The 12,925-nt window shown below is 62.3% G+C and overlaps 3 protein-coding genes across 13 annotated transcripts in view; 2 read left to right on the top strand and 1 right to left on the bottom strand.

Annotated features, from left to right (window-relative positions):
• Window positions 1-765: 765 nt before the first annotated feature.
• Window positions 766-5,228, top strand: APBB3 (amyloid beta precursor protein binding family B member 3). The gene is made up of 12 exons (XM_064724963.1): window positions 766-924; window positions 1,828-2,018; window positions 2,337-2,413; window positions 2,657-2,714; window positions 2,895-3,035; window positions 3,385-3,512; window positions 3,626-3,631; window positions 3,713-3,827; window positions 3,913-4,000; window positions 4,151-4,234; window positions 4,361-4,785; window positions 4,885-5,228. The coding sequence occupies exons 1-12, from the start codon at window positions 876-878 to the stop codon at window positions 5,104-5,106; spliced, it is 1,584 nt and encodes a 527-aa protein (XP_064581033.1). The 5' UTR covers window positions 766-875; the 3' UTR covers window positions 5,107-5,228.
• Window positions 5,181-6,899, top strand: SRA1 (steroid receptor RNA activator 1). Its single transcript, XM_064724962.1, has 5 exons — window positions 5,181-5,319; window positions 5,567-5,692; window positions 5,867-6,081; window positions 6,265-6,373; window positions 6,484-6,899. Exons 1-5 carry the CDS (start codon window positions 5,295-5,297, stop codon window positions 6,699-6,701), a joined length of 693 nt encoding a protein of 230 aa, XP_064581032.1. The 5' UTR covers window positions 5,181-5,294; the 3' UTR covers window positions 6,702-6,899.
• A 548-nt stretch (window positions 6,900-7,447) lies between these two features.
• ANKHD1 (ankyrin repeat and KH domain containing 1) overlaps window positions 7,448-12,925 on the bottom strand; it is a 102,401-nt gene continuing 96,923 nt past the window's right edge. For 8 of the 11 annotated variants that reach the window (XM_064725355.1, XM_064725356.1, XM_064725360.1 and 5 more), the window contains 4 exons: window positions 12,721-12,896; window positions 11,643-11,807; window positions 7,840-8,013; window positions 7,448-7,676 (listed from right to left, as the gene is read on the bottom strand). In XM_064725355.1, the coding sequence (XP_064581425.1) occupies window positions 7,533-7,676; window positions 7,840-8,013; window positions 11,643-11,807; window positions 12,721-12,896 (659 nt within the window). In that variant the 3' untranslated portion in view covers window positions 7,448-7,532. Of the gene's footprint in view, window positions 7,677-7,839; window positions 8,014-11,128; window positions 11,189-11,642; window positions 11,808-12,720; window positions 12,897-12,925 lie in introns of those variants that run through there. The other 3 variants (XM_064725365.1, XM_064725366.1, XM_064725361.1) reach the window with 2 other exon arrangements.

Raw genomic sequence — 12,925 nt, 5'->3', positions numbered from 1 at the left:
CATAAAGGAGAGGAGGGTGTCTCACAAAATCAGGGGCATCCTACCCATGGAATGCATGAATGAGACCAAGGAAAGAAAGAGAGGGACCAAGCATGGAAAATTAATTCTGCACATTCAAAAACTGCTCTGAAGAAGAAAAGGTGGAGAGGCCATGAAGGACTGTCTGGAGAGGCCACCTATAGCAACCTATCCTGGAATATTTCATCAGGCACCTGTAGCTTGGAAGGACTTTTTCCTGAGCAGTACTCAGGGAGCTTCATGGGGAATTCAGGTGTACAACAAATGTCTCCAGAACTTCTGCTCCTGTGCGCTGATCATTAGCCAAGACAGAATGGAAAGAAGTCTCAAACTGGAGATGCAAAGCTCTTGATCTGGTGAGAAGGTGAAGATAACTGGTGAAGGTAACCAGCACGGACATTTGGGAGCCTTCAGCCCTGGCTGATGGAGGCTGGACACAGACCTGGGCTTGAATGGACAATGAACATGGGATAAGCATGGGTGGAGAGGAATGATGGTGATCTGTGAGGACAGGGAAGGGAATGGAGGAACCCTAAGAGCGAGTGGAGGGAAGGGGAACGAACCTGAGGGCACAAGGGGCTGCCCTGGCTCTGCTGTCTGTCGCACTCAGAAATGTTTCCAGCCCCCAAATCCCCTTCCCTCCTCAGGATCCCACCTCTGCCCCGAGACAGACGCACCCCAAGGGCCCGGCCATGCCCGCCCTTCCCAGCTCCGTCCGGGCCATCCCCCGCGCCCCCCCGGCTCTCTGCAGCCCCCGCCCCGGCCCGCCCCGGTCCCGCCCCTCCCGCCGCAGCCGCCGCGGCTCCGGGCCTGGGCAGGCGGCGGCGGGGGCGCCGCGCCGGGCGGGCGGCGGGGCCATGCTGGGCAAGGATTACATGCTGGCCATCGTCCTGGTCAACTGCGACGGTGGGCACGGCGGGCACGGCGGGCACGGGCACAGCCTGCGGGCTCGGGGGCGGGCTGCAGGAGCGGGGATGAGTTGTGGGGCTGGTGCGGGGCTGTGGGACTCGAGTCGGGTTTCGGGGCTCGGGTGGGCTTGTAGGACTTTGGTCGGGTTGCAGGGCGGGGGTCGCGTTGCGGGGTGGGAGGGTGGGAGCGGCGGCCGCGCCCGGCGCTGTCCGCGGTGCTGATCGGGGCCCGCGGTGTCCGGCCCGGCCCGGCCCCGCCGCTCCCGCCCCGCCAAGGTCGCCGGGAGCCCACCCGCTTCGGGGGCACCTCATATCCACCTCCGTGTCTCCCCAGCCCCGGAGCGCCCCCACCCTCCCCGCCCCGGGAGCCCCGCCCGGCCCCACAGCCCGGCCGGTCGGAGCGCGCCGCCCCCGCGGCCCGGGCTCGCTCCGGCCGTGCTGCGCCACGGGCTCGAGTCGGTGCCCGCGCAGGGCTGGGGGTGCGGGGCCACGGCGATCGCACCCTCTGGCTGCAGCCCCCGGAGCACCATCCTCTGCCCGGACCCCGGTGTGTGTCCCGGCCCCTCTCCCGGCCGAGGGCAGGGGGACACTGGGCTGGCGGCCGCGGGCCAAGCCTGAGCCTGGTGCCCCGCCTGGCAGGCCCAGGCTGCCCCTGCTCTCTGTGCCCTGCCGGCGCTCTGCTGTCCCCCGGGAACATCGAGGCGGTTCCCCTGCACTGGGGTCTGTCTCTGCTGCAGCCTCGCTGGCATCGTGCCATGTTCCCTTGCCAGCCTCCTCTTCTGGCCCATGCACCCAGAGGCCACTGCAGGACCCTTCTGCTGCTGGGCAAAGCTCTTGGCTCCTCAAGGCAACTGCGGGATCTTTCTCCCTACCCTGTATCTCACACTCACTCTCTGCACAGACAACCTCTGGAGCGACCAGAGCCTGGAGACAGACCCTGACCTCCCCCCGGGCTGGAGGAAAATCTGTGACTCTCTGGGTACCTATTACTGGCATGTGCCAACAGGCACGACACAGTGGCAGCACCCTGCACGCAGCACCGGCCCAGGAGGGCACACAGAGGCTGATGGAGATGACACTCTCCATGGAAGGGTAGGGAATGTGGGCAGGGGTGTGAGGGCTGGTGTTGGATTCCACCCCTGGCAGAATCCTGCTGAAGGGCCCTCTGGGCACGACTGGTCCAGCCTCCCCTTGGAGCACCCTGTCTGTGTGACCCTGAAGTCCTGCTCAGCCCATCTGGGGGTTGAGCCCTTTGAAAGGCTTCAGCAGGTCCCATCCTGGAGCTCATCCTAGCTGGACTCAAATACTTAGGATACTCACAAGCTTGTTGCAGTCCCGGGAGGGAGGACTCCTACCTGGTGCCTCCTGATGCCTCTCTTGCAGCTCTCACCCCTTTCCTCTTCTCTCCAGGAATGCCAGGGCCCTGCAGCGAAGCACTCGGGGAAGGACCGGCCCATTCCCAGCCCCATGGCTTCGCTGTCCCGGAGGTAGGGCTGTCCTTGTGCTCTGCTGCCTTGTTTGTGGGCTGCCACTGATCCCTGAGCAGTGCTGGGTGCTGGGCCCTGGTGCTCCCCCCTTGCTGAAACAGCAGGACCACACTGGGCACCCCCATGGGATGCTTCCCAGCTGGTGGCACGGGGGTCTGCTGGTTCCAGGGCATCCTGATGCTTCCCTGGGTGCCCCAGGAGCACGCAGAGGGAGCTTCCCCTCACTGCCCTGTCCCTCTGCAGGCACTCCCTGTCCTGGCATGGAGATGACTTCCAGCACAGCGCAGAGCCCGGCTCCAAGGTACTGCACCCGCCAGCTTCCCTGCCGCATCGTGGGCTGTGCTGGCAGAGGAGGAGGAGGGTGGCAGCTGGCAGGGACGTGGATGGGAGCCAGAGCAGGGTGACCACTGTGGCACAGTGAGGTGTGCAGGACAGAGGTGGCCGTGCCAGGAGCACTGAAGCCCCTCGTGTCCCTGCTCAGTGCTTTGCTGTGCGCTCTCTGGGCTGGGTGGAGATCCCCGAGGAGGACCTGGCACCTGGCAAGAGCAGCATCGCCGTCAACAACTGCATCCAGCAGCTCTCCAACAGCAAGGGCCAGGGCTCTGCAGACAACCAGGGCGAGGTAAGAGCCTGGGGTGGTGCTGCCAGGCAGGGTCCCACCACAAGGGCGCTGCTGCTGAGGCTGGACTGTGCTGAAAAGGGGAGCAGGTGGTAGAGTCAACTCTACACAGGGCATCCATCCGATGGTCCCAGGTGTAGAGCAGGTGGGTGTGACAGGGCTGTTCCTTGGGAACACTGCCAGGGTGCCTGGGTGGGTCCCCACACAAGGGAACGGTAACTGGGAAGGGCAGGGCTGACCCCACAGCTGGGGCAGAGCAGGCTGCTGGGGAAGGGGTTTGCCCACACAGGGGCTGGGTGCTGGGGATGCCCAGGCTGTCTGCCAGGCTGAGGGAACCACTGCCCCTCTGCAGGGCCAGGACCTAGTGATGATTCTGAAGAAGGACACCATGAGCCTGGTGGACCCCCTGGACCGCAGCCTCATCCACCGCCAGCCCATCCTCAACATCCGCGTGTGGGGCGTTGGCTGCGACAACGGCAGGTGCCAGGGGCCAGGGCACAGCTAGGGCCAGGGGGTGGCTCTGCCCACCTGGGGGAGGCACCCCAGCAGTGACCTGTCCCCTCTCCTCCCTCCCACTGCCACCACGGCTGCAGGGACAGGTAAGGGGGCACAGGGCTGGGGGGGTACAGGCGCGGGGCTGCCTCTGTCGGGGTCTCACTGCCTTGCTCGTGGCCTTGCAGAGACTTCGCCTTCGTGGCCAGTGACAAGGACACCTGCGTCCTCAAGTGTCACGTCTTCCACTGCAATGTGCCTGCCAAGGGCATCGCCAAGGCTCTGCATGAGATGTGCTCCAAGGTGGGACGCAGGAACCCCGGAGGGTGTGAGCATGGCCGGGGACCTCGGGGGTGAGGGGAGGCTCCGGGATCCCCATCTCTTGCAGATCGTGGCCGAGCGAGCTGTAGCGAGCAGCAGGCTGCCCCGCGCCGCCACGCTGGAGCCCATCTCGGCCGAGGACCTGCCGCTGCAAGGTACCGTCCCCCAGCACTGCTGCTCCCCCTGCCCACAGTCCGCCCGTGAGCCAGAGCCCTCTGGCTTGTCCGGCTCTTTCCCCGGAGTCCTTGGGCATGCTGGGGACACAGCAGAGACACAATGTTAGCCCCCCTCTCCCGTCCTGGCAGTGGATATCCTAGAAGCGGTGAGACAGTCGATGCAGACCTACGAGGCGCTGTACATCGGCAGCCTGCCCGTGCCCAGGGCCATGGGTAAGCGCGCTGGGGACGCCCAGGAAGCCTCTCCGTGCCGCGGGGCGGCCGGGCAGCCGTGCCCTGGCGCTGGGCAGCTCCTCGCCCGCAGCCGGGGCCGATGGGATGGGGTGTCCCTCTCCTCAGGGATGGATGTGTTGAACGAGGCCATCGAGAAGCTGACGAGGCGCCCTGGGCGGGAGAACTGGACGCCCTCTCTCATCTACGTGTCGGACACGGCCATGAGGGTGCACCCGGCGCAGGTGGGGAGGGAGCAGGGGGCCGCGGCCGGAGCGGGCACGGTGCTGCCCCCGGCAGAGCGGCCCTGGGGGGCGGCGGGGCTGCCCGGGCGGAGGCCAGGGCTGGATGGGCCCGCGGGGTCCCCGCAGGAGCCCGAGGAGGCGGCGCACATCTGGGAGTGCCAGGTGCGGTACGTGACCTTCCTGGGGGTGGGCCGGGACGCGCACACCTTCGCGCTCATCGTGGACACGGGGCGACGCTTCCAGTGCGCGGCCTTCTGGTGCGAGCCCGACGCCGGCACCATCTCGGAGGCGGTGCAGGCCGCCTGCATGGTGAGCACCGGCGGCACCGCGGCCGGGCACGCCCCGCCCCGGGGAGGCCGGGCTGTCCCCGGTGCCGAGTGCCCCGCGCTGCCTCTCGTGTCCCCGCAGGTGCAGTACCAGAAGTGCCTCGTGGCCGCCGCGCCGGGGGCGAAGGCGAAGAGCGCGGCTGGGCGGGGCCGGGCCGGGCCGGCGGCCGCGGGGGACGCTGCCCGCGGGGCGGCCAAGGCGGGGGGAGGCGGCGGCGGGGCGGGGGCCGGCGCCCGCAAGCGGGGACTCTTCTCCTTCCTGGAGGTGTTCCGCCTCCGCCGGGCCCTCCTGCACAGCCCGTAGCGGGCCGGGCCGGGCCGGGGCCGGGGCCGGAGCCGCCGGGGAGGAGCCCCCGGCCCCAACCCCGACCCCGGCCCGGCCCCGGCCCCGAGCGCGGCCCCCGGCGGGGCGGGGACAGGCCCGGCCCCGCCCCTCCCGCCCATCCCCGCCTCACGGGCCGGAAGGGGCGGGGCCGGGCGTGACGTGGCGGGATGGCGGAGTCCTACGTGAAGCCGGGTGAGGGGGCGCCGGGCGCGCGCGGCACTTCCGGTGCGGGGGGGCGTCCCGGTCCCGGTCCCGGGATACCGCGGGGCTGCCCGGGAGGGGCCGCGATTGGGGATCGGCTCCGCCGGGCTCCGTGTGTGGGAGGACGCCGGGGCCGTTCCGGGTGCGGGGAGCGCCGGGAGGGACGTGTCGGGGGGTCCCGCCTGGCGCGGGGGCTCCTCGGTCTCCTCCGGTCTCACGGCGCCCTTCGCTGCTGCAGGGAACCAGGAGCGCGGCTGGAACGACCCCCCCCAGTTCTCGTACGGGCTGCAGGCGCAGGCCGGGGGCTCCCGCCGGACCCCGCTCACCCGCCGGGCCCCCCCTCCGCCCGCGGGGGCACCCCCAGGTCAGCACCGCGGAGCTCCCATAGCCCCTCACCCTGTCCTGCCAGGCCCGGCCGAGCCCGCCGGGACCCGCGGCCCGGCTTTCGCAGCCGCGGTGCTGGGGGCGGCCGAGCCGGGACTCGGGGCCCGGTGCCAGCCGGCTCCGAGCTGACGGGCTCGGTGCCTGTGCCCTGCAGGTGCCCCCCCGGGCCCGCCCAGCGCCCCCGCCGACCCCGCAGCGCCGCCGCCCCGGGCGCTGGGGCCGCCCCCGCAGGGCTCTGCCGGCGCTGCCCCGCGGGCTGAGGGCCGGCCCAGCGCGGCGGGCCCGGAGCAGGAGGAATGCAGCGTGTCCGCCGACACCGTCCTTGCCCCGCTGCGGGCAGCCCTGGACTCCTGCCGGGCCACGGTACAGGTGAGGCTGCGGCCCCTCCCGCCGCCCTGAGCCGCGGTGCCGGCGGAACGGCAGCCGGGGCAGCCAGGCAGGGGCTGCCGCTTGCCAGGAGACCTGAGGGGGGAAGAGAGCCGCCCCTGGCCCGGGGCTCCCCAGAGCTGGCAGGGGCACATCCCCTCACTCCCAGCTCACCTCTGCTTCCAGAAACAAGTGTGCAATGACATCGGGCGGCGGCTGACAGTGCTGGAGGACGCGTGGGCTCAGGGGAAACTGTCGGCACCAGTGAGGAAGAGGATGAACCTCCTGGTGCAAGGTAGGGGGTGAAGGGGGCCGCGGCCGCACCAGCAGCAGGCCCTGGGGCAGAGGCACCCGCGGGACGGCGGATCCTGCCCCCTTGACGGGGCTGTCCCCCTGTCCTGGCAGAGCTTCAGCAGCAGCACTGGGACGCAGCTGATGAGATCCACCGCTCGCTTATGGTGGACCACGTGAACGAGGTGAGCCAGTGGATGGTGGGCGTCAAGCGCCTCATCGCTGAGACGCGGGACCTGCCCACCGGACAGACGGACGGCAGCGCTGACACCGAGCCCGCAGCTGAGCCTGTGACTGAGCCCCCGACCGAGCCGGAGCAGGAGGAGCCCTGACGGCAGGGACCGGGCTGTGGACTGTGAGCGGGGCAGCCCCTACCCAGGGCCACCGGCAGGAACAGGCCCCTGCTGCTGGAGGGAGTCTGGGCACCCCCTCTGCCTCCCAATCCTCATCCAGGAAAAGGGGATTTTAATCATTGCGACATTTTAGTGGCGATTCATTATGTTTAATAAACAGCACCAACCTGCCCCCTCCCACAGTCTCCCTGAGGGTTCTGGCACTGACAGGTCCTGGGGCTCCCAGGGTCAGCAGGAGATGGGAGTGCTGGGTGAGGCCAAGCTTCATCAGGCTTGGCCATGTCAGGGGAAGAATTCAGCATCCGGCTGGATGCAGTACTGTGTGTCCCCACTGCACTGGCTGGCAAAGCCTGCCCCTTATCTGGCCCAGCCCTGCTGCAGGAGGGGTCTGGGCTGGCTGCAGAGGCCGATGTGCCAACAGCCCCTGGCATGAGCAGGGTTTGTGCTGCAGCCACAGCCCTGGCTCCCTATCTGGGCACAGCTCAGAGTCTGGAACCCAAGAGACCTGGGTGACCTCAGGGAGGTCCAGGGACAGACACAGGCCCGGTCAGGTGTTAATTGGGCTGTTCTCCCCATGTTCATGGGATGGCCCGACCACCTGCCTCCACCACAGCTGAGAACAGAGCCCCAGCTGCAGGGTCACCCTCTGCACCCTCCTGGTGCTGCTCACCTCCCCTCCCTGGGGGCGAGGGCCCCGCTGAGCCCTGACAAAGACACACACCATGTTAGCACAGGGGTTTCACGGTGTTTATTGATCAAGCATGAGCTCCTAGGCAATTGCACCAGCCACTTGTGCTAGAGCCTGAGGTGTCACACGTCCATCCCCAGCATCAGAGAGGGCTGCAGCCAGCTGGTCACGGTGCCAGCACCTCCACGAGGCCCAGGAACAGGCCCAGCCATGGCCTGGAGACGAGGAGATGGAAACTCAGATGTCCATCTCAAACTGGTCTTGATCTGCAAGGGCACGGATGGATACAGGAGCAGGGTTAGGATGGGGCTGGCTCAGCAGACAAGGGCAGGCAAAGGGAGCAGGAGCTGGAACTGGGCCAGGTTGGGATCTTGCCCCATGCCCCAGGCAGGCGGTCCATGGGCAGGGCTGTGGCCCTGGGCTGCTCACCTGGCATGGCCTCTTCGCTCTCATTCCGCTCCTTGAGCTCCTCCAGCTTGGCGAGGCTGGACTGGGCCAGGGATGTGACACCGGGGGTCTGGGGCAGGCAGCAGGGAGGGGTCCTGGCCGCGGGTGAACTCTTGCACTCCAGCAGGAACTTGCGGTCGCAGATGATGCGGGTACCTGCCAAAAGCAGGGGGCTGTCAGGCACTGCTGGCCCGGCCACCCCGGCCCTGAGCCCCTCAGCCCAGAGCAGGGGTGGGACCCAGTGCTTGGCCACGGCTCATGGACACATCTGCCTCTGGAGCCACCATGTCTGGCTTCCCACAAGGCAGCCTGTGACACCCATCCTGCTCAGCAGCTATTCCCCACATTATTCCTCCCCTTCAGGCTCCTGGAGCTCTGCAGGATGCAGCATGAGGGGGTCCAGCCTCCCACGGGCTACCCCATGGTGACAAACACAGGCCACGCCTGTGCTGCCTGGAGGGCAGGGCCAGTCCTGGGGCACAGAGATAGGCCCAGCCTGCTGGCCAGGCAGCAACAGCTTTGTGTGGTGCCCTGTTCCAGGGTGGAGCAGCAAGGGCTGGGTACCCCACGGTGGGCACCCTGGGGACCCGCTCCCATTGTCTCAGCCCAACACCTGCTGCTCCCTGCAGGAAGACAACAGCTGGGTTCCATGGGGCATCTCCTCCTCCAGCCTGCTGGGTGTGCAGTGTCCACCCGGGGCACACACTGCCTCCTCCCCATGCTCCAACTGCCTGCCAGCAACGCCTGAGATGGCACCAGCCTGTGTGCCACATCTGAGGCCCTGCTGTCCCCTGCCCATCCCTCCCTGCAGCCCAGCACCAGCTCCCTGCCAGGCTCTGGCAGAGGGTGCAGCCCAGGGTTCCAGGAGCCCAGAGTTGCTGCCTGAGGTGCCAGTGAGGCCAGAGCTCCTGCTGGGCACTGCAAACATCTCGTACAGCCCACACCAGCTGCTGCCCGAGGTGCCAGCCTGGAGCTCCTGCTGGGCCTGTAAACATCTTACACAGCCCACACCTGCCACAGCCCCACAGCACAGAGCTGGGCCAGAGCAGCTTAACTGAACACACAGAGCCAGTGCCCACAGGGCAGGCACCTGTGCCTCAGCCCAAACACGGGTCAGGAATGAGGCACATGCTTCCCTGAGGACAGACAGCAAAGGAAAGACCTGCTCAGTGGCTGACCCAGGGGGTCAGAAGGGGGAAGGAGGACAGGTCTGGGGGAGCCCTGCCACCCAGGGCTGGTGAACTCAAGTGGGCACAGCCTCTGGCATTGTTACCCCCATGCTCTCTCTGGATCCAGGCAGCCTGCCCTGAGGGACCAGCACTGCACTCACCAGCCCTCTGGCATTGCCACCAAAAGCACAAGGCCCTGCCTCTGCCCCTCTGTAACCACGGGGCAGTGATGGTCTGAACTTTGAGCAGGATCTTCCTACAAAATCTGGGGGTTCCTTTTCCACTTTAGTGGAGGCTGCTGGGGCCACTTGGGTCTGGAACCCAGAGCAAGTGCCCATGTCCTCAGGGAAGGAGCTGTGCAGGGAAAAACCCAGCAAGGGACCTGTGCAGCAAAGAGCTGCCTACGTTAGGCAGGGCTGGGGTGGCCAAGGCTGTTCAGGGACAGCCCCATCCCCATCCTGGGTCATGCTCCCTGGTGTCATGGAGCACACTGTGCCACCCACCCTGGAGCTGCAGCCCTCCAGGATGGGCACACAGTGGCTCCCCAGGATGGGCAGGAGGAGGTGGCACTGCTTGCTGCAGCCAAGGAACACACACAAGTGGGCACCCTGCCCCTGCCCCAGAGAGCACACACCTACTAACACAACACTGCTGCTTTCCAATACAGCTGCTGCTGACACGTGTCCCCTGCCCATGTCAGGGCATCAGACTGGGTGAACCCTAAGGCCACTTCAACACAAACCTTTCTGTGACTCATTCTGTGTGTGTATCCTTTGGTGTTGGCACTACCACTGGGGCAGCAGCAGTTCAATATTATTTTTTAATTTCATCCTCAAACACCAAGAAAAATATCTGAATATACCATCCAGTAGTGCTTCTAAGGTTGATTTGCCTCTGGTATGTAGACACTGCTTGTGCACTTTGGGTGTTCAGTACTTCTTTATGCTTTTATTGGGGAACTCTGCTGCTGCATGTAAGGATTTGTTTGGATAAGGTGGAAGAAGTTGAAGTCTCCACCTGGTCTGAGACTGATGCATTGGATTAGACACTATGTGCACTGGAGTTTCCTGCTTAAGGAATGGATTCCATGTAGTTACTGGATTGCTTTGGAGTAAAAATAGAACTAAGCACAGTCCAAGTGCAGAAAGTAGAGAACTGGGTCAGGAGCTAACATTCATCTTAAGCAGCGTGCAAAAATCCTCTTCTTCCTCACAGCAAGGGCCTGAGGAGCTCTTAGCAGATTCACAGCATTACAAGAAGCTTACAACTGAACCTATTACATTTTCCTCAAATGGGAAGCGCTTTTCTAAGGTCTGCTTCTGGACAGGTGAACAACCCTGCCTTCACCTGTCACTGTTGTCAGCCCTTCTTTGCAGCCCTGAGCAAAACCTCATCTCTCAGGTGACACTGCCAGAAGTGCCAGAAGCAGCAGAACTAATCCAGAAGGAAAAGAACATAACACAGAAGCAGGTTCACACCAATAAAAGGCTCACAAGGGGCAGGGGCAAGGACTCTGCAGACCCCTGTGGCTCCAAACCCTCCCAACCTGTCTGCATCCACATGCTCAGGACGTGACCCTGGGGAGATTTGTCACCCAGCATGGCAGCAGCTGCTGGGGACAATAACATACAGCCCTTTCCAAAATTCTCACACACAACCTATAAATGCTGTTTGCCTTTTATTGAGTATTCAGGTAAATATTTCACATTAATACAGGCTACATAAAGTAGAGCCACTATACGACATGAAATTTACTCAGCTTTTCCTTGTAAGTCTGTAAACAATTATACAGGTATTACCACCCTAAAAGGTCAAAATCATGTCATCAGCTAGTTCTCTGCTGCATACAAGGAGCATTCAGTAGTGTTTAGCCAAAAAGCACTAGTTTTGTCTGATTTTTAAGTTTGAAGTGGCTAAACTAACTGGAGAACAGAATCAGTTTGTATAGGTAAGTCAATTTGTTCTTATACAACGGGCAATCGAGATTCCATTGTTACAGCCCACAGAAAATTGCTTAATTAGGCACATGAAAAAAATCCCCAGGGTTCTTCAAGGTCATAAAGATTCCCAAACCAGGCTAAAAAAGGACAGACCCCCTTAAATCAGTTGACGTACTTGAGATGCATGTTTCCAATGTGAGGTGCCCAGGTGCCAGGCCAAATCTACAGCAAGAAATAAAAAGACAAATCTATTATAAAAACAAATAAAGGTTCCTTTAACAGTGTTTTACCACTGAGGGTGAGCATAAGGCTTCCCTCAAAATACAACCAGACTGTCCAAAGGCAGAAGCTCTTCAGCTCTGGCCAAGGTCTGACTGACAACCTGCAAGGTGCCGAGGATGGAAATAAACCCTCTCACTTGTACCAGTCCATTACCTGGCTGAGCAGTCTTGAAATGCTGCTTGTTTTACCTGGAAAGTTTGGTATCAATAGCACCATGGATATTTTATGAACACATGCACACACACACGCACAGAGTAGGGAAAGTCATGCAAACAACCTCAATCCTAGGTTCAAAGAACTGAAAAAACCAAACGTGTCACCCAGCCAAAACTGGGTCTCACAGCACCACACAAAGCCCCAGGAAAGCACAGGTGGGAGAAGACAGCCACACTACCTGCTGAGCATCAGTACATTCTGTTGAGTTCTGGACAACTTTGATCATGGGATTCCAGGCAGGATCTGGAGTATGGAGCCCGTTAAAGAGGGGCCCTCCTGGGCCATCTGCCAGCTGAGGGTGCGAGGGTATCAGAGTGCCGCCGTACATGGAGATGGGCAGGCCCTGAGGGGACAAGAGAGCTCTGGTGAGGGACATGGGGAGGGTGGCTGTAGGAGCAGACAGAGCCACGTCTCCTCCACAGGTAATGTTCCAGTACTGGTAGGAATCTCAGGGAACACTGGGGCAGAATGTGGAACACAGTGATTTCAGAGCTGCAGATTCCAGCCAGCTTAGCCATTGCTCTGAACTTACACCTTAGCAGAGGCTGCAGCACACACAGAGTTTTCAGGTACCCCACAAAGCCAGGCCAGCAGCTGAGCACTGTGACCCCAGAGTTCCCTCCTCCCTGCAGCACAGGACAGCCACAGAGCACACAGGGCTGCACTGAGCTGACCAGACTGGGTTGAAGATCTCTAATTCCTAATGCCCATCTAAAATAATTCTGCCTATTCAGAAAGAGCAAGTTACAGAGCAGCTTTTTGCAATCAGGAGAATTCTTTTCCTATGTATGAATGGCTCTGCTTTGCCATGCAGATGCCAAGACCACACGCTATGGCTCTTTCTGAAACATGCTGGGAGTCCTCTCCTCCTGCCACTTCCCTAAGGAAGGTGTGGGGCACTGTGGCCATGATTTGTGCTGAAAGCATTAAGCAAACTTGTAATCACCCTCAGGAGCTGGGCAAGCTTTGTGAAACATTTCCAGGAGACTGAGCTTCTGAGGGATGAAACACTGGAGAGTGATGAAGGCCTTCAGCTACTGACCAGAGAATATCTGCAACCTACAAACTCTGGCTTTGTTTAGACCTGCCTCCAGGCTTGGGTACCTTTTCTGGTCAGTTCTGAGATGAAAGAAGGTTCAGGACTGGGGTAACAAGCAATGGCAGCAGAGTCACACACACAAAGGGTGAACAGGCAGAAGAGGTGAACAATAAAGCCAGGCCCAGCCATTTCATAAATCCAACTCTCTGTAACTTACTTTAGAAAAATCCACAAAACTATTTGGCATAGGTTGGTGGAAAATATTCGAGGGAGCCACTATTCCAGAATCATCTCTCTCCATTGGCTGATGCTGAGAAAACGTGCCTGGGTCTGACAGCTGCTGATGCATTGGATGACTTCCCATGACAGGCTGAGACCAACCCGACAAGCCTTCTGCAAAGAGATGAAAAATGGCTGATGAA

The sequence above is a fragment of the Zonotrichia leucophrys genome, chromosome 13 (genome assembly GCF_028769735.1).
Source record: "Zonotrichia leucophrys gambelii isolate GWCS_2022_RI chromosome 13, RI_Zleu_2.0, whole genome shotgun sequence".
Taxonomy (NCBI): Eukaryota; Metazoa; Chordata; class Aves; order Passeriformes; family Passerellidae; genus Zonotrichia; species Zonotrichia leucophrys.
This window is presented reverse-complemented; position numbering and strand designations above follow the sequence as displayed.

What these genes read in the sequence shown, in the direction of transcription:
- SRA1 (XM_064724962.1), top strand. Translation starts at nt 5,295, where the DNA reads ATGGCGGAGTCCTACGTGAAGCCGG. An exon ending in GGAGTCCTACGTGAAGCCGG is followed by an intron (nt 5,320 to 5,566) that starts GTGAGGGGGCGC and finishes TCGCTGCTGCAG; the next exon opens with GGAACCAGGAGCGCGGCTGG. An exon ending in CCTGCCGGGCCACGGTACAG is followed by an intron (nt 6,082 to 6,264) that starts GTGAGGCTGCGG and finishes CTCTGCTTCCAG; the next exon opens with AAACAAGTGTGCAATGACAT.
- APBB3 (XM_064724963.1), top strand. Translation starts at nt 876, where the DNA reads ATGCTGGGCAAGGATTACATGCTGGCCATCGTCCTGGTCAACTGCGAC. An exon ending in ATGACACTCTCCATGGAAGG is followed by an intron (nt 2,019 to 2,336) that starts GTAGGGAATGTG and finishes TCTTCTCTCCAG; the next exon opens with GAATGCCAGGGCCCTGCAGC. An exon ending in CTGCAGACAACCAGGGCGAG is followed by an intron (nt 3,036 to 3,384) that starts GTAAGAGCCTGG and finishes GCCCCTCTGCAG; the next exon opens with GGCCAGGACCTAGTGATGAT.